Source organism: Oncorhynchus mykiss, chromosome 7, assembly GCF_057628025.1.
Source record: "Oncorhynchus mykiss isolate SJ-2025 chromosome 7, ASM5762802v1, whole genome shotgun sequence".
NCBI lineage: Eukaryota > Metazoa > Chordata > Actinopteri > Salmoniformes > Salmonidae > Oncorhynchus > Oncorhynchus mykiss.
Genome location: NC_143028.1, coordinates 45437501 through 45456462, shown reverse-complemented (window position 1 = coordinate 45456462; position 18962 = coordinate 45437501). Strand labels below are relative to the sequence as shown.

The following is an 18962-nucleotide window of genomic DNA, read 5'->3' as shown; positions in this document are numbered from 1 at the left end:
CACGAGTAAACAGTTTGCAAGCAGAAGGAATTAGATATTAATTCAAACCCCGGCGTCACATAATCCTTGTAAACCAAATCGTCTTACTTGAACACCAAACACGCAACATAAGACGGTGAATAAATCTTTGATCCAACACAGAGGGAAATCAAACCCTACTCCCCGGTGTGCGTGTCCATCTTTCATACCTGTTCAGGTTTGAGCCCCGGGGGCACCCAGGCATACTCCTCCAGCGCGCAGCCTGAGTCGTCGTCTGAGGTGGAGTTCCTCTGGAAGTCATACATCAGCTTAGTGACGGTCTTCTCCATCTCTAGAGGCACAGCTGTCATCACATGCTCCTCAAGCCTGCACTTACAATGGACACAGATCTTCCTACAGGACACGGGGACAGAGAGCAGAGGGCAGCGACGAGTTAGAAAAGCTTACAGTAGACACAGATCTTCCTACAGGACACGGGGACAGAGAGCAGAGGGCAGAGACGAGTTAGAAAAGCTTACAGTAGACACAGATCTTTCTTCAGGGAAGATAAAAGTGATCAACAGTTATCCATCCATAGGCAAAGCTTAGAGTGGACACATGTCAAAGTAAATAGTGATATTAAACACTGTTTAACCAGGACATATGTCTTGTACGTACGGCAAAATGTGGGTTGAGTTCAGAACTCTTCCAATGTCTTTCTTTGTTTTGAGGGTTTTCTATTGCAAAGCAACGAAGCATGTGAAATTTAAACTCCACAATAGTTCAAGGGCCAGGGTTCAAATGTCAAGGCTTCCTGCCGCGCGTCTCACCGAGCAAGAAAGATCTCAGAGACATTCTAGCTCCCACAATTCTCTAGGTAACGCCAGTGAGGACATAATGACAAACCGGTTAAGGAAATGATTCGCCGAGCAACTGACAGTGATGGAAAGCAGTACTGTAAATACACATTTCTCCTCCTGTCTTTACAAGGTTACCTTCAAACTGTCTCAGATGCCCAGACAGGATAAAACTCTGTTCACATTAATCAAGAACCAGATAACGGGTTAACAACCCACACAAGGTATCCGTTTTGTTTGCATACAGAAGAACAATAGCTAATGTTTGTTAGAGTGTGGCTTTTTCGTTTTTATGTTTGTTCTTTTCAATCTAAGCATAGTATATGTGACTTGTGCCCCCCCCCCCCCCCCTAAAAACAGAACAAACTGAAGTTGTGAACACCCAGACACAAATACACATGGTGAAAGCCCTCTGTTAGGGCAGCAGACCCTGTAACCAGCAGACATTGGGTTAGCCTGCAGGTCATATCCACTAACCTCTGCTGCCCCTCAGGCAGCCAAACCCATAATCCAGCCAGACGCCTGGTGGGCAGCACAGGGACAGAGGAACAGGGGCTTAAGGCCTCTTTGACGGAAAAAAGAAAGAGGCTCTTACTGGGAACAGTGTAGTTAGCTAGATACACCACCTGATATAGCCTCACCACCCAAAGAGTGTCTCTGCCTTTATAAACAGCAACCTAAACATTTGCATCTGCAACGGGTTGTTATTAACTAGTTATTTAAATGAGCATTATGAAGTGAAATAGAGAGGAGGCTGATTACTATTGAGAACAAAAAAAATGATATATGGTTTTGTAAAGATGGATTCCCCAATTATGTTAGTGGGAAAACTTTGACATGTTAAAAATAGTTAAACTAGTGATGCATGTCTGGGATCTAGTCTAAAAGGCAGATATCTGCTTCTTCAATATCCTTTGGCAAGGGCAATCTACCTGAGCTCCTGGAGGCGATTGGCTTCAGAGAGCAGTCTCCATGAATATTAAAGCAACATATACTGAAATGCCAAGATATCTAATCTATGAATACTGATGGCAGTGGTAAGTAGTACATGGAGCCAGGCCTTGCAGACTAAGTCGCCAGCTCTCTGACAACCAGTCCATCCGTACAGTGGAGGAGAATAGATCATTAAACAGCCCATCCCAGAGGTAGGACACCTAGCCTGGGGCTAAAGCATGCAGAGTCCTCTCATTACAATACAGCAGTCCCCATCATTACTAATGGATGTGTGATTAACAGGAGACAAACACACGTACTCAGACACACACACACACACACACCGAATGTACGTTAGAACACAGGAGAGATGATTCAGGAAACCACGCCAAAAGAAAGAAGAAAAAATGTTAATAAATATGCCACACACACACACACACACACACACATCTCCCACTCCTCTTGATGCTAGCGGATTCCTTCTGCCTTTTTGGTGGCGAGCAGGCTTAGCGATAGGGGTTTAAATATAGCCTGGAGGAGTACATTGGGCCTGAGGAGAGTGTTTCACACTGCATTCCTGGTTAGAGTAGTGTCTCTGTTTTAAAATGATACAGACAGAGGCCTTACAAAACACCAAGCCAATGGTTCTCCTTGTCTTTGAGCTGGGCATGTGAGCAGGAGGGCTGGAGTCCCGTGAGACCCATGAGTCTCTCTCCAGATGGAGGCCATCGTCCAGTGATTCACCTCCCAAACATCTGATCTCCCTGCTTCAGAATTGGCAGAGATATGCCCAGGGCCTAAGCCTCTGATTTACAACATGCTGCACATGACTGGGATTTCCAGCCTGAAACACTATCCCATGTTACACTAGTCATCTACACGACTTCAATTAGGGGGAATGGAGTACTCTGGTAATGCAAGTGCATCACCAACGCCGCCACGAAGGGAGGAGAACGAAGTAAATGAAGTAGACGGTTTCCCCTTTAAACATGACTAGCCTTTCCTCTCCTGGGGCAGATAAAGCCTTCCATGGCCAGAGTACAGCAGGAACCCTTTATGGACTAGAAGGTATCCGAGAGGACAATAATCCCTTAGACGGATGTAAGCAGACAATCATTCACCACCGCAGTGTTAATCATCGCATCTCTCCTCCACATCTCCCCGGCAACAGCCAAGTTAAACAGCTACACTCTGACACACTGCACAGTCAGTAGACACACCAACCGCACAGGCTCAATCCACTGGTGAAACCAATGCCCAAGAAACTAGACTGACCAACACACAAGTTCTAACTAGACTAGAGATACATACTGTATTTTATTAAGCATTATTTATGCACCCCTCTGGATTTCTTAACCTGTTGAGTGTAGGGGGCAGTATTTTGATGTTTGGATGAAAAACATACCCAAATGAAACGGCCTATTTCTCAGGCCCAGAATCTAGAATATGCATATAATTGTCAGATTAGGATAGAAAACTCTAAAGTTTCCAAAACTGTCAAAATATTGTCTGTGAGTATAACTGAACTGATATTGCAGGCAAAAACCTGAGGAAATTCCAACCCAGAAGTGCTGTTTTTCCTGAAAGCTCTCTGTTCCATTGCCTGCCTTCGCTCCATTTAAAGGGATATCAACCAGATTCCCTTTCCTATGGCTTCCACATGTTGTGAACAGTCTTTAGACATAGTTTCAGGCGTTTATTTTGAAAAATGAGCGAGAAAGATCACATTGCGTCATTGTATGGCTGGGTGCCAGCAGCGTTTTGCATGCGCAACAGTTTGGAGCAGACATTTTCTCTCTCTCTCTCTCTCTCTCTCCTATTGAAGAAGCTACAGTTCCGGTTGAAATACTATCGATTATATATTGTAAAAACAAACCGTGGATTGATTATAAAAAACATTTGACATGTTTCTACAAACTTTACGGACACTATTTGGAATTTGTCTGCTCCGTCATGACCGCTCGAGCCTGTGGATTTCTAAACATAAAACGCGCCAACCAAATGGAGGTATTTTGGATATAAAAATAATCTTTATGGAACAAAAGGAACATTTATTGTGTAACTGGGAGTCTCGTGAGTGCAAACAGCTGAAGATCATCAAAGGTAAGCGATTTAATCTATTGTTTTTCTGACTTTCGTGACCAATCTACTTGGCTGCTACTGTTTGTAATATTTTGGTCTACTGAGAGAGATGTTCTTACATAAACGCTTGTTATGCTTTCGCCAAAAAGCTGTATTGAAATCTGACATGCCAGGTGGATTAACAACAAGCTAAACTGTGTTTTGCTATATTGCACTTGTGATTTCATGAAAATTCAGTATTTGTAGTAATTTAATTTGAATTTGGCGCCCTGCAATTCAGCGGATGTTGATGAAAATGATCCCGCTAACAGGGTGGGTGCATCAAGAAGTTAACCACCTACGGACTAGTACAAGAAGTTAACCACCTACGGACTAGTACAAATCCTCTGAGGTACTGGTACAAATCCTCTGCCAGTTGAGGGAATACTCAACAGGTTGGGTTGAGCGATGGCGCCATTCATTTAACCCAACTTTAACAGGTACATCTGCCATAGGGTAAATTGTCATTCAGGTTCGTAAACACCTCCTCTAAAGTGTCTAACACATCCACAACCCTCGTCTTCCTGAAAAACAGCCATGGAGTTGAGAGGGCTTGATGTGGTATTTGAAAAGAACCCTATCCCAGACTCATTCTGGAGTAGCTCCCAGAGAGCCAATGGTGCTTTTCATGGCATCATTACGGACAGATTAGACACCATGTTTAAATGGCAGCCCAGAGGAGAGGTTTCGAGGAACAGCTGGAGGTAGGCAGCAGAAAAATGTCTCTGCTCCTTTTGTTTTGCATGGAAAAGAGGACATATTCTTTCTTTTTTAACTGCCTTTTGTTCTCTGAGATCAGATGAACATTTCCATTCAGCGCTATTAAGATTACATTCCTGAAAACCCTTGAACATGCAATGGTACTGTGTCAAAGGAAACAGTAACAAAGTATTTACTCTTTGTTTGGCCTAATTTGGTCATTTATTGAAGCATGCATGTTCAGCTTTAAATCACTGAACTGCACAACATTCTGAAGAGGAATCAAACTCAAAGGCATTTGTTATTAGCAGCTAATTACTGGTGACTGATCCAATATGTTCCATCTAATGGAGATTAGCCCTGCGACCACCTGACGCAATGGGGGGAGGGGGGGGGGGGGGGCAGTCATCTCTCTACACTGCCTCTGTGATTTGTGCAGATTTAGAGTGGGAAGTGCAGGAAGTGAGCAAGGATTCGAGTTATGTAACATCTAACTGAGCATGATGCTTTTCAGCTACAGCAGCTTCATACCAGAAGATCCTATTAATTATTCATATGTGTTTACTTGTTCGGTAACTGCTACATATGCATGGCAAGTCAAAGAGGGGGCAGGTTTTTTCAGACTCCTGAGACTTCAGTTCTCATATGGAACCGTAACTATGGTTCTCTCATGACAGACTGTCAAACTGTCATTGGGGAACCCATCTGTAAAATGATCAGCAAGTTTGAAAAGCTGACAAACACAACTAGTCTAAATGTAGCCTAATGGACTGAATTAAAAAATGTCTGGTGTTGAAAATGGATGGTATCCAAAAGGTATTTTTTTAACCAAGACAGATGGTTGGTTGCCTATGAATTGAGACAACCGGTAGTCTAGATGTTTCAGAGCAATACAGCCTGATATTTCCATTACCCCTGGACTCGTATCCAGCTGCTGGAGTGTCAATTTATTCATTATTCCCCAGTAAATCCGTTCATATGCTAATCCAAAATGACCTATCCTGACTCGATCAATCCCGCGTCCGGCCAGTGCCAGATCATTAGAGGCAACACAACAGAATCTAATCCCACTGAAAGGCTCTGGTTAGCTTGACCACGCACCACGAAGAGAAGAGGTAACACACCCATTACAGAGGATAGCCTATGAATGAGAGGTGAAGATAGTTAGACTATTTATACTATTGCGTGCGAGAACACACCTTTTTTTTTTAATTAAAGAATGATACGTTCCTAAGTAGTAGCACTAGCAATGGTAACATTTAGCCTACTTCTAAACCATGAACGCTTAATTGTCAAATACATTTAAACTCATAGCCCACTGATGTAGATATGATTTTTGTTTAAATCGAGCACACCAAGAGAGACACATAGGCTACATTTGTTGGCCGCTGTGTTCTACAGTGTAGCCTATCTTGCGGTGAGAAAATATCAAACCCTTTCAACCGCATTAACAGTTCACCCAGGCTGGCAGTTTTGTTATTTCTTCCTCGTAAACTAAACCAGTGGTTCCCAACCGGGGAAACTAGGACCCCTGCGGGTACTTTGCCTATCCACGGGGGGTACTTGAGAAGACTCACGAGAGCATAGGCTTACTGGTAAAATGTACATGAGGGCAGAATCACAGAACAAAACCACAATTTACAAACAGAAATAGATAGTGTCGTGAAGGTTGGGACACAACAGGGCGCAAAAATAGCCTTGTCAACTGCGCAATAACAGCTTGATACAAAATAATGGAGCAAAGGGTAGATTATAGGCTTTGCTTACCTTATTACAAAGTAGGTGAGAGGGAGAGCATGGCTCTGCTTCCGGTGATGTTAGTTTTCAAACACACTTTCATCATTGCAAGCCTTTTCATAGTCTAGGCTAGCCTACTATTCATGCGTCACAGTTTTACGAATCCTGCGCTCTCCCTCTCCGGTCCGTGCGAAGCCGCAATATGTTTCTAGACTATTGTCCCCCTCGCTCCGCGAGTATTTTAGTCAAGCTGCTCCGCAAACACATCCGAAAAGCGCACGGATTCTTGGAAGTAACGCTATACGTGTAGAAAAAAACAAACAATAAGTGGTTGAACACAAATACCCCTACAGTTAGTCCACCTACGTTGAGATAATACAATAGCTTAAAAGGTGTACGTTCCGAACAAATCCAAAACAATCCTTTCGGAGGTAGCAACAGAAAACTAGAAAGTAAAAAAATGCTCCACAGGGACTTTTAGTGCGTAACCATACGGAGCGCTGAGCAGCGACTTACTAGCCTGACTGCCTGGCTGAATAAGTGCCTGGCTGCACCACCACCGCCTCACCTCCCGACTGCCAATGACCAACCGTGATGTCAGAAAGTCACCGTCCCAACGTTGGCATAATTAGCGGTGTGAATGACTGGTGTTTTGGAATCATTTGCATGCAAATTAAACCATTTCCCCAAATCAACTGCCCCCTGGCAATCAGCTGAGAGAGAGGGAGAACATGAATAGACTGTGGGGTATTGGAGGTATAAGCCACTAAACAAAATGCATAACATATACCAATATAATGGAGGAGAAGGGTCATAGCCTATGGTCTACAGAATACTAGTGTGGACTGGAATAAGGTAATCAAACTGCCTTTATTTCACAATACACTGTAGTCTAAGAGGTCATTTTACATACTGCTTGGTTATCAAATGCTTATAAGCAGTTTATCAACAGATACATATATATATATAAAAAACATTGTTACTAGGCCTCTGAAATAGCTCCCTGTCATTGACTACTTTCTGCAGGACCACAGAGGTGAACAATAGCTTCACCTTTCACCTCATCCACATCAATGAACAGGAAGGAAATGTGAGAGGCAAGAACGTTTTTGAACACAAGGCTATTGGAACATAGTTGGGACAAAACTGTTCATAATTGACTGTACTTCCAATCTACACCGAAAAGATCCCAGAAATGTTTCATATGCACAAAAAGTGTATTTCTCTCTAATTTTATGCACAAATTTGTTTTGATCCCTGTTAGTGAGCATTTTAGATTTTGTCAATATAATCCATCCACCTGACAGGTGCGGCATGTCAAGAAGATTATTAAACAGCATGATCATTACACAGGTGCACCTTGTGCCGGGAACAATAAAAGGACACTAAAAATGCCAGAGCAGAACCTACTCTTCCTGGAGTCCAGCAAAAGTGAGGCAGTTTATACAATTTTAAAAACATTACAATACATTCACCGATTTCACAACACACTGTGTGCCCTCAGGCCCATACTGCACCACTACCACAGATCTACAGTGCTAAATCCATGTGTATGTATAGTGCTTATACTATCGTGTGTGTGTGTGTGTGTGTGTGTGTATGCATGTGTCTGTGCCAATGTTTGTGTTGCTTCACAGTTCCTGCTGTTCCATAAGGTGTTTTTTTATCGTTATTTAAAATCTAATTTTACTGCTTGTGTCAGTTACTTGATGTGGAATAGAGTTCCATGAAGTCATGGCTCTATGTAGTAATGTGTGCCTCCCATAGTCTGTTTGGGACTGTGAAGAGATCTATTGTGGCATTTATTGTGGGGTATGCATGGGTGTCCGAGCTGTGTGCCAGTAGTTTAGACAGACAGCTCTGTGCATTCAACATGTCAATACCTCTCATAAATAAAAGTAGTGATGAAGTCAGTCTCTCCTCCACTTTCAGCCAGGAGAGATTGACATGCATATTATTAATATTAGCTCTCTGTGTACATCCGAGGGCCAGCCATGCTGCCCTGTTCTGAGCCAAATGCAATTTTCCTAAGTCCTTTTTTTTGTGTCACCTGACCACACAACTGAACTGTAGTCAAGGTGCGACAAAACTAGGGCCTGTAGGACCTGCCTTGTTGATAGTGTTGTTAAGGCAGAGCATCGCTTTATTATAGACAGACTTCTCCCCATCTTAGCTACTACTGCATTAATATGTTCTGACCATGACAGTTTACAATCTAAGGTTACTCCAAGCAGTTTAGTCAGTTTGCTCAATTTCCAGATTATCTATTACAAGAATTAGTTGAGGTTTAGGGTTTAGTGAGTGTTTTGTTCCATGTACAATGCTTTTTGGTTTAGAAATATTTAGGGCTAACTTACTCCTCGCTACCCACTCAAACTAACTGCAGCCGATTGAGTGTTGCAGTCATTTCAGTCGCTGTGGTAGCTGACGTGTATAGTGTTGAGTCATCCGCATACATAGACACTATGGCTTTAATCAAAGTCAGTGGCATGTCGTTAGTAAAAATTGAAAAAAGCAAGGGGCCTAAACAGCTACCCTGGGGAATTCCTGATTATAACTGGATTATATTTGAGAAGCTTCCATTAAAGAACACCCCTATGTGTTTTGTTAGACAAGTAGCATTTTAGTATGGGGTGTAAAACCATAACACATACATTTTTTCAGAAGCAGACTGATCAATAATGTCAAAAGCTGCACTGAAGTCTTAACAAGACAGCCTCCCCAATAATTTTATCATCAATTTCTCAGCCAATCATCAATCATGATAACTGCAGGAGTATCCACCTGAGCTGTTGCCAGATAATTCCATGTTCATTTCTCTACCACAAGCCACCTCCAATGTTGTGTTAGAGAATTGGTCAGTACGTCCAACCGGCCTCACAACCGCAGATCACGTGTAACCACGCCAGCCCAGGACCTCCACATCCAGCTTCTGCATCTTCTGTGCGGAGGGGGGGCCAGGGTGCCGAGGTTTATTTCTGTCTGTAATAAATCCCTTTTTGTGGGGAAAAACACATTCTGCTTGGCTGGGCCTTGCGCCCCATTGGGTGGGACTGGCTCCCAAGAGTGTGGGCCTATGCCCTCCCAGGCCCACCCATGGCTCCAGCCTTCCCAGTCATGTGAAATCCATCAATCAGGGCCTAATGAATGTATTTCAATTGACCGATTTCCTTATATGAACTGTAACTCAGCAAATCTTAGACAATTATTGGGTTTATATTTTTGTTCAGTATGTTTTATTTATTATTTAATCTTTATTTAACTAGGCAAGTCAGTTAAGAACAAATTCATATTTACAATGATGGCCTAAGAACAGTGCCTTGTTCAGGGGCAGAACAACATATTTTTACTTTGTCAGCTCAGGGATTCGATCTAGCAACCTTTCGGTTACTGGCCCAACGCTCTAACCACTTGCCGCCCCAAAGTATATATTCACATCATAGTAAAACAACTTGAAAGCCAATGTAGAAAAATTTATATATAGGCATAAGCATATCAGTGTAACGACTGGGTCCTAGGGTATGTTTGAGACCAAAATAAATAGTTCCACTTTTAGAATGAAATCAGTGTATCCCGTTACAAACCAAAATATATACTTGATTTAACTATGTGAAGTCAGTCACAATTAGTTGTCGCATTTGGAGAGGTGATTTGGTATTGAACGGTTTATTTGTGGACTCAAACCAGATTACGATGGCTCAAAATAGCCAAGATGTAAGTAATCTTACAAACACTTCGATAGCTCTAAGGCAGTAATGCTATCCAAGCTCCTTTCCAGAATTAGTGTTGGGGGTGTTTAACAATGTCCGAATACTGCTGCTAATTTGCTTATTTGTTTTGCATTGAATGGGTCGAGAGAGGGAAAATGATGACCAAACCCCAAAAAATAGATTTATTTCTGGTGAAATATGCTTAACGGATTTATGGTTAATTTCTAAGGGGAAACAGTATAATGAGGGGGAGTTAGTAATTAAATCAAGATGTGTTTATTTTTCCTCAAATGCCTCCTCGGCAGTGTTTTAGCAGAGGAAAAAGGAAAGTAAAAAAACTAAACAGAACTTGTTGAGACAGTTTGTGAAGCTGCTAAGAACTGCTGGTGGCTCTGGACAACTTTCTCAGTTTGGTTTGGGATGTTGCAGTCATCTTTCTGTTCTCCTTTACCTCCTGGAGTCAGCCTACAGCTTTCTCTCCCGATGCTGCATGTCTGGCCTGGATTCCCCCTTCACACGTGGCGGAGTGCCTCTCCCTGGCTGCCAGTCTTTAGCCCCACATACAAGTACACAATCCCAACCCCTTTACAAACACAAGAGTATCAATTACCCCTCACCCTGTATTTAAGGTCTTTCCACAGGCTTTTATGAGGAACTGTAAGTGACAGCGTCCCCACTTCACAGCCGCAGAGTGGGTCAACTGGTCTGGGGCCTGTTGCCTCTTCATATGGGCTTTAGCCTTTCCCCAATAAACTGATCCAGGGCCTAGTTTCTTTACTGCTCTAATAAAAACATAGGGGCCAGCTTGGGGAACATGCCATGGGAAATATTTCCTTTAGTGCCTCTGGATGGTCATTTTAGTTAAGGAGAACAGGTTCACTCCCTTCCAAAGCATGCATTAGCATATCAGTGACTTTGTCCTGATCAAAGAGGATGAACGATAGTTTAAACAAGCCAATTGAAATATGTTTTATAGTTACACTTCCTGAGAGGATCTTAGCTGGTATTTCTTTCTGAATTGTGTGTATTCTTATTTTCTTTATATACACTGAACAAAAATATAAAAATGCAACATGCAACAATTTCAAAGATTGTACAGAGTTGCAGTTAGGATAAGAAAAGTCAATCAATATAAATAAATAAATAAATTAGGCCCTAATCTGTATTTCACATGACTGGGAATATAAATATGCATCTGTTGGTCACAGATAATAACAATAATTTTTGAAAAAGGTAGGGGTGTGGATAAAAAAAATCTAATAAAAAAAGTCAGTATCTGGTGTGACCACCAGTTGCCTTTCTCAGCGCGACACAACTCCTTTGCATAGAGTTGATCAGGCTGTTGATTGTGTCCTGTGAAATGTGGTCCCACTCCTCTTCAATGGCTGTGCGAAGTTGGATATTGCCGAGAACTGGAACACAATGTCGTACATGTAAATCCAGAGCATCCCAAACATGCTCAATAGGTGATATGTCTGGTGAGTATGCAGGCCATGAAAGAACTGGGACATTTTCAGCTTCCAGGAATTGTGTCCAGATCCTTGCGACATGGGGCCATGCATTTCATGCTGAAACATGTGGTGATGGAGAAAATTAATGGTACGTCAATGGCCTCAGGGTCATGTCACAGTATCCTTGTGAATTCAAATTGCCAACAATATAATGCAATTGTGTTCGTTGTCCATAGCTTATATCTGCCCATACCATAACTCCACCTCCACCACATGCTCACCCTGGAAGGTGAGCATTTGCCCAGTGAAGTCGATCACGACATCGAACTGCGGTCAGGACAAGACACTACTGAGGATGACGAGCAGGCAGATGAGCTTCCCTGAGACGGTTTCTGACAGTTTGTGCAGAAATTCTTCATTTGTGCAAACCCACAGTTTCATCAGCTATCCGGGTGGCTGGTCTCAGACGGTCCGACAGGTGACGATGCCTGATGTGGAGGTCTTGGGCTGGCGTGGTGGTCCTGGGCTGGCGTGGTAACACGAGGTCTGCGGTTGTGAGGCCTGTTGGACGTACTTCCAAATTCTCTAAAACGACATTGTTGGTTTATGGTAGAAAAATGAACATTAAATTATCTGGCAACAGCTCTGGTGGATATACCTATTTTTTCAATGACATTTTTACCCCTTTTTTTCTCCCCCAATTTTGTGATATCCAATTGGTAGTTCAAGTCTTGTCCCATCGCTGCAACTCCACCAACGGACTCGGGAGAGACGAAGGTCGAAAGCCATGCGTCCTCCGAAACACAACCCTGCCAAGCCATACTGCTTCTTGACACACTGCTTGCTTAACCCAGAAGCCAGCCGCACCAATGTGTCAATGCGTCAGCTTGCAGGCGCCCGGGCCGCCACAAGGAGTTGCTAGAGCGCGATGGGACAAGGAAATCTCGGCCGGCCAAACCCTCCCCTAACCTGGACAACGCAGTGCCAATTGTGCCTAATGGGTCTCCCGGTCACAGCCAGCTGTGACACAGCCTGGGATCGAACTCGGGGTTGTAGTGACGCCTCAAGCACTGAGATGCAGTGACTGGGATATTTTATTTCAGTTCATGAGACATGGGACCAACACTTTACATGTTGCATTTATATTTTTGTTAGTAAATATTTCTAGGTATTACTGCACTGTTGGAGCTAGAAACAAGCATTTTGCTTGCATGTGGGATAACATCTGCAAATCTGTGTACACAACCAACACTTTGATTTGAGTTATCATAAACCAATATTATCTAAACCTTACCAAGGAAGGAAGTGAAGTACATAGAAAATGAAATTTGTCAGGATAAGAAACCAGCATTTTTTCCAAGCTTGCGTTGGTCCAAATGGACCCACAACTGAATGTTTTAACATCACCATCCTCTTCTCTCCTTTCACGTGGAAAATGCTGATGATGACTATCACTGACTCAACACAGCAGCTAAGGAAAAGGGGGATATCTAGTCAGTTGTACAACTGAAGGCATTCAACTGAAATGTGTCTTCCGCATTTAACCCAACCCCTCTGTATCAGAGAGGTGTTGGGGGCTACCATAATCGACATGCACGGCTTCGGCACCCTAGGAACAGTGGGTAAACTGCCTTGCTCAGGGGCAGAACAACATATTTTTACCTTATCAGCTCTGGGATTCAATCCAACAACCTTATGGTTACTTGCCCAACGCTCTAACCCAAGGGTGGGTAACTCTAGTCCTCGATTGGTGTCACATTTGGTGTCACATTTTTCTCTATCCCTAGCAAACACAGCTGATTAATCAACTTGCATTCTAAACTGAAGATCATGATTAGGTGATTATTGGAGTCAGGTGTGTTAGCTGGGGAAAAACTGTGACAACAATCAGGCCCTCGAGGCCTGAAATTTCCCTTCCTGCTCTAACCACTAGGCTACCAAGTCTCACCCCAATAGCTGATCACTGAGGAGAGACACAGAATTGTCATTTTCTGGTATGACTTCTCAGAGACAACCACGTACATTTTTAGAGACAGGGCTCGCATCAAATCATTTGCGACCAACAAGCCAGTTAGATAGTCTGCGGGAAAGGAAGTTGAATCTAACCTTGTTTCCAGCCTCAGATAGATGGTTTAGGGGGTTGGAGTAATTCCCCAAATCTCTGCTACTACCGTTACCAGTCTCTTCCAGCAGGCTCAGCCAAGTACAAAGGGGGACTAAGGCTCTGGATGGATACTCAGCTCAGCTCAAGAGCACTTCTACAATAATGCTTCTTCTACAATAATGCTCCCAGCAGATAAGTGATTATTATATTATATATATATTTTTTTAGAGAGGAAAAGGGGGGGAAAGGAATAACGAGTAGCCAGTTTGGCGGAAATTATAATCCGTCCGTCCTTCCGTCTAGTGGCCCTGCTATAGCCAGGCTGGGGAAGTCATTAGGCCACAGGGAGAGCGTGTGTTCTCCTGCTCCATGCATGGAAGGGGCCTGGGCTCTGGAGTGACCTTGAGGAGAGGCTCTTGAGGGGCAGGCTATTTCAGCCCTTGCTGGCCCACTTACAACAAGAGCTCTTCAGCGTGAAGAAACGTGTTGCTTGGGCCCCATCCATCAAGCCATCCATCTCAAGCCACAGACAGCCTGGCTCTCAGGGGCTGTGGAGCACGTTCCTCAGTGTACAGTACAGCTTTCCCAGTCCTACATGTGGATTCAGATTCAAAACATAACTGGGTCACGTTTGCCTCCGGCTGAAAAGGGTATGTGTAGAAGATGCAAAGGGAAATGTCAACTGATAAACATGAGCGATTGAGAGAGAAATGATTTTGCATCAACGTGAAGTAAGAAAATGGAACAGCCTCTTCAGTGAACAACCTGCTGTCTAATCCTCCCACACCAAACATCCTAGGGCTGTTTAATGACTAAGCTCCTTGATTAGAATACAGTATATACATATGAAGTGGGTAAAACATCTGTGAACATTATTAAAGTGACCAGGGTTCAATGACTATGTACATAGGGCAGCAGTCTCTAAGGCTGGTTGCTCCAATTCAGTCAGACTGCATGGTTCTGGAAAACCGCAGAGTTCTATTCCAGAACCTTCTCCTCCTTGGAGCTCCTCAGCCCTCTCCCCTCTCCCTGCAAGCGCCACAGTTGCCATATAGAGAGGAGAGGAGTGACCAGATGTTTCATTCATAATAGATATGATCAGCCTCATTAGGGTGACCACAGCAGAGCAACAACAGCAGCAGCTTGATACATGATATTGCCCCATTCTGTCAGTTTACTAAAGCCTCAGATGTACTCTACAACACCACAGCCAGCTATGCAGAACAACAGTACTGTACATATTGCTAATGCATACCGCTTGAAGAGAGGAACAGAAGACGCCAAATTGAACACAAGTCTGTGGTCTAGGAAGGGGAGTACAACTCCCCAGTGATCTAAACACAGCCAACGTGTGTGATTACCGTCTCCTGTTTTAGCCAATCACCTGGGTCGTGCTCCACTTTCTCCAGAGCCTCCTGTAATGGTTTAAACCTCAGCAATTCAAACATCTAGTTAAATAAACCTTTGCTTAAGTATGCCATGTTTAAATATTTAGTTGAGAAAGACTGGCTAGAAGGGGAGAAGAATCAGTCAAACAGTGGTGGGTCTGCCTGAGGGGGTTCTGTCGGTCCATTATTGTCAGGGACCAGGAGGGAGTACAGTGGTGGGTCTGCCTGAGGGGGTTCTGTCGGTCCATTATTGTCAGGGACCAGGAGAGAGTACAGTGGTGGGTCTGCCTGAGGGGGTTCTGTCGGTCCATTATTGTCAGGGACCAGGAGGGAGAACAGTGGTGGGTCTGCCTGAGGGGGTTCTGTCGGTCCATTATTGTCAGGGACCAGGAGGGAGAACAGTGGTGGGTCTGCCTGAGGGGGTTCTGTCGGTCCATTATTGTCAGGGACCAGGAGGGAGAACAGTGGTGGGTCTGCCTGAGGGGGTTCTGTCGGTCCATTATTGTCAGGGACCAGGAGGGAGAACAGTGGTGGGTCTGCCTGAGGGGGTTCTGTCGGTCCATTATTGTCAGGGACCAGGAGGGAGAACAGTGCTCTGCTTATGTCCACTTATAGCTCTGATTGATTTTCAATTTGTTATCAATACAACTCAAGGTCATGGCAGAACATTCCTCAGACAACTGTCTAGGGGAGAGTTTCCTCCTTGCTGTTCCACAAATAATAAAATCCAGTAGACTAAGAAAACAGAAGATTTACGTTAATTCAGTTTTTCTAACTGCCATTTTAAATCCGTCAGATGTCATTTGTGCCAGTAAGGGCACACCTGTGAACTTAGAGAGACAACAAGTGGCAATTAATGTGTACTGGCAAAAAAAGACCATACAGGGCTCTTGCTTTCTTAAAGGCGTGGACGCTCACATACACACTGCAGTCTGGTAAATGTATCAAGGAAGGCGTGGACCCGAGTCCAGGATGGACTGCTATAGCTTCCTGTTACAGGAGAGCGAGCGAGAGAGAAAGCCAGGACACTCATTCATCTGCTAAGAAAAATATTACCCTTGGCTCCTGTTTTAAATATCTTTGTAATTTGCAATAGCAAATATAAAACCTCTGAAAAATCAAATCAGAGTCCAATCAGCCTATTACTTGCCTGTTACAAACACCAAGCTCCAGTCAGTTCCATGGGTTGGTGTGTGTGTGTGTGTCAAAATACGATTGGTTAGAAGCTTTTCGTACAGAAACAATCTGCTACTGTAAACCCCATCTGAATACACATAACAAGACATGAGGAAATATCAGAATGAGCCATGTCTACCCAGGAATAAACAACAGACCTGGTTTCTTCACTAATCCATTTCTACCCTTCCGCTGTCACCTCAATAATCCAACCTAAAGCTTTTCACTTGGATAACTTTCTCACGGGGGACTTATGCTTTAAGTACTACAGGCTATTCTGAAATAAAAATGTATTTAATTGATAGAGGTTTTGCAGTATAAGTGAAGTTTTAAGAATAAGAAAAGGTGTGTCGAGCCAGGAATAAATAGTTGTCTGTTATGAACTGATTAAACGAGATGAAGAGAAAAGGGGGGATTTAAAACACTTCAACCTGATTTCAGAGCCAGCAGAACAAAAAGCTTATCTAAGTGGTCAATAAAGTCATTAAGAGGATGACTTCCTAACCACACAGCAGAGGTTCTGGGAGGAGGAGGAAGGGGGTCCTCATCCAATTAACAGTGTTTCATCTCAACCAACCCTGAAATAAAACAACCACCCTTCCAATTCACCAACTATTAAAAGGACTGTAATCATCCGATTTCCTGCATCAAGCTGTGATCGATGATGAGCCGATGACACACAAGCTCCACGTCGATATGGACCACCGCTGCTTTCTCCACAGGGGAGGTCTGGTCCAGCTCCGGTAGCAGTTATGGATTGGTAACTGACGAGGGATTGGCAGTTCTAGGATCTTTGGAATGAGCTGTGTATTTCTGTTAACAGACATAGTGAGTGTGACCCCACCACTCAACAGCGTAGTGGTGAAACTGTTTGGAGGTCTGAGACAGCACTAAGGAATAGATGGATGACTCATTTAGAATCCACGTGTACTGTGTAATCATGAAAACTCAGCAGAACACACAGACATGCACAAATACACACACACACACACAGTCCAACAAAGGGTGGAGGTATTGAGACAATCAGGAGCCCCTCTACCACGTCTTTCCCCGCTCCCCACTGTAGCTCCTATTACCCCCCTCATGTAGTCTGGAAATCAGTGAGAGAGCAACACCCTGAGAGGAACTAAATGACCCTGGCACAAGGCTGTTCATAACACCCAGCCTGCCATTCGCCCCTGTTTATTTGAACTGTGAACCACACCGTGTATGTGTGTATAGAGAGGGAGGGCGAAGCCGGCTATTATAAAGTAAATCCTGTGTCCTGCCCCTTTCACACTCTGAGCACGTTTATCTCCCCGCAGGCGCCCGGCGCTCCTGTGGTTCTCCAGGCACAGACAGTCCTCTGTGTGCCCAGCCAGGGCTGCACGGCACAGGCATGGAGAGAACAAACACCCCCTGCCCTCCTGGAGCCCCAGAGCCCAGACACAGGACATGCTGTGACCCACATATGGGAAGCCCTCTCAGCATTGGACTACCGCCTGCTAGGCCCCCTCCACTCACTGCACAAGGCCAGTGATTATGTATGGAGATTATTCAAAGCAGTCCCTGTGATGGAGGGAGACTGGAGGAACAGTGTGTTTGGGATTTGGTTCTTGGTAACAGTGCCTGGGGGTAGTGGAGGATGAGAGACTGTATCATAAATGAACCCACTGTTTTAATCCACAGCCTGGAAGGACTGTGCTACCAACCCAGATACCATAAGATCTCAAAACAACTCTAGGATCATGCACACCCAAACTGAAGAGATACATGTACAATATTGAGTTCCCTCCGTAGTTTTCGGAGTTCACTTATTGCGGGGGGGCGGTGTAAATGTACTGAGATCTAAAATAGCAGACGTTTACCTTGTCTGACATTTCTGAAGTACTGGTTGGCTGTAATTCTGCTGCTAACTGTCGCTATTTCTAACCCTCATCTATCCATGTGTGGGTTGCTTTTAAATAGCACCACATAAATCAATGGAAATAAAAAAACACTTCACTCTGATGACGTGGTAACATTGACCAGGAAAACCAGATAGCAATGCTGTCACGTTCTACATAGGCCTCCAATATGAATTTGATGCGTCAGGCTCAAGCCCTTCTCCATTATACGCTAGTTAGACACAGTGTAAATATCCAATCATTAGAAAAGTATAACATTGCATATTTGCTACTGAACGTCAGCTGAGGTCTGTTTTGGGGTAATAAGAAAACAAACAAATAATCAGCAGCACCATTTTCCTTCTGAAGACTTCAATCCACTTTAGATTCCCCCGAAAGCCCCTTTGACTCTTAAACTTGGCGTTAACATTTACGTTTTTAGGAATTTAGCTGACGCTCCTATCCAGAGCAACTTACAGGAGCAATTAGGGTTAAGTGCCTTGCTCAAGGGCACTGACAGATCTTTCACCTAGTCGACTTGGGGATTCGAACCAGCAATCTTTTGGTTACTGGCCCAACGCTCTTAATGTTTATGATACAGCCTTCGTGCCACTGTTCTGCTAGCCAGAAGACAGCGCTGTCTGGTGTCCAGTTGAATCACCCTCAGCCTGCCCACCCAGCCTTAAGGAGGACGAGGAGGTCAGAGAAAAGAGACTGCCAGAGAGAGAGAGAAAGAGAGGGAGAGAGAGAGGGAGAGAGAGAGACAGAGAGAGAGTGAATGAGAGAGAGAAGGAGAGGGGGAGGGAGAGAGTGAATGAGCGAGAGAAGGAGAGAGAGACAGCATGAGAGAGGTCATTTATCTGACTTGCTCAAAATCACATCCTGTTGCTACCTAAACTCCATTGATTACTCAAGAAACGCAGATCCTTTCATGTGGACATAGGGGAGGTTAACCATTTTATA

General features: G+C 43.9%; 1 protein-coding gene across 3 annotated transcripts in view; it reads right to left on the bottom strand.

The window, feature by feature from the left end:
* Positions 1–18962, bottom strand: part of LOC110527970 (prickle-like protein 2) — a 113312-nt gene that overhangs the window by 14376 nt on the left and 79974 nt on the right. For 2 of the 3 annotated variants that reach the window (XM_036983457.2, XM_036983459.2), the window contains one exon: positions 189–372. In XM_036983457.2, the coding sequence (XP_036839352.1) occupies positions 189–372 (184 nt within the window). Of the gene's footprint in view, positions 1–188; positions 373–6335; positions 6907–18962 lie in introns of those variants that run through there. The other variant, XM_036983458.2, reaches the window with a different exon arrangement.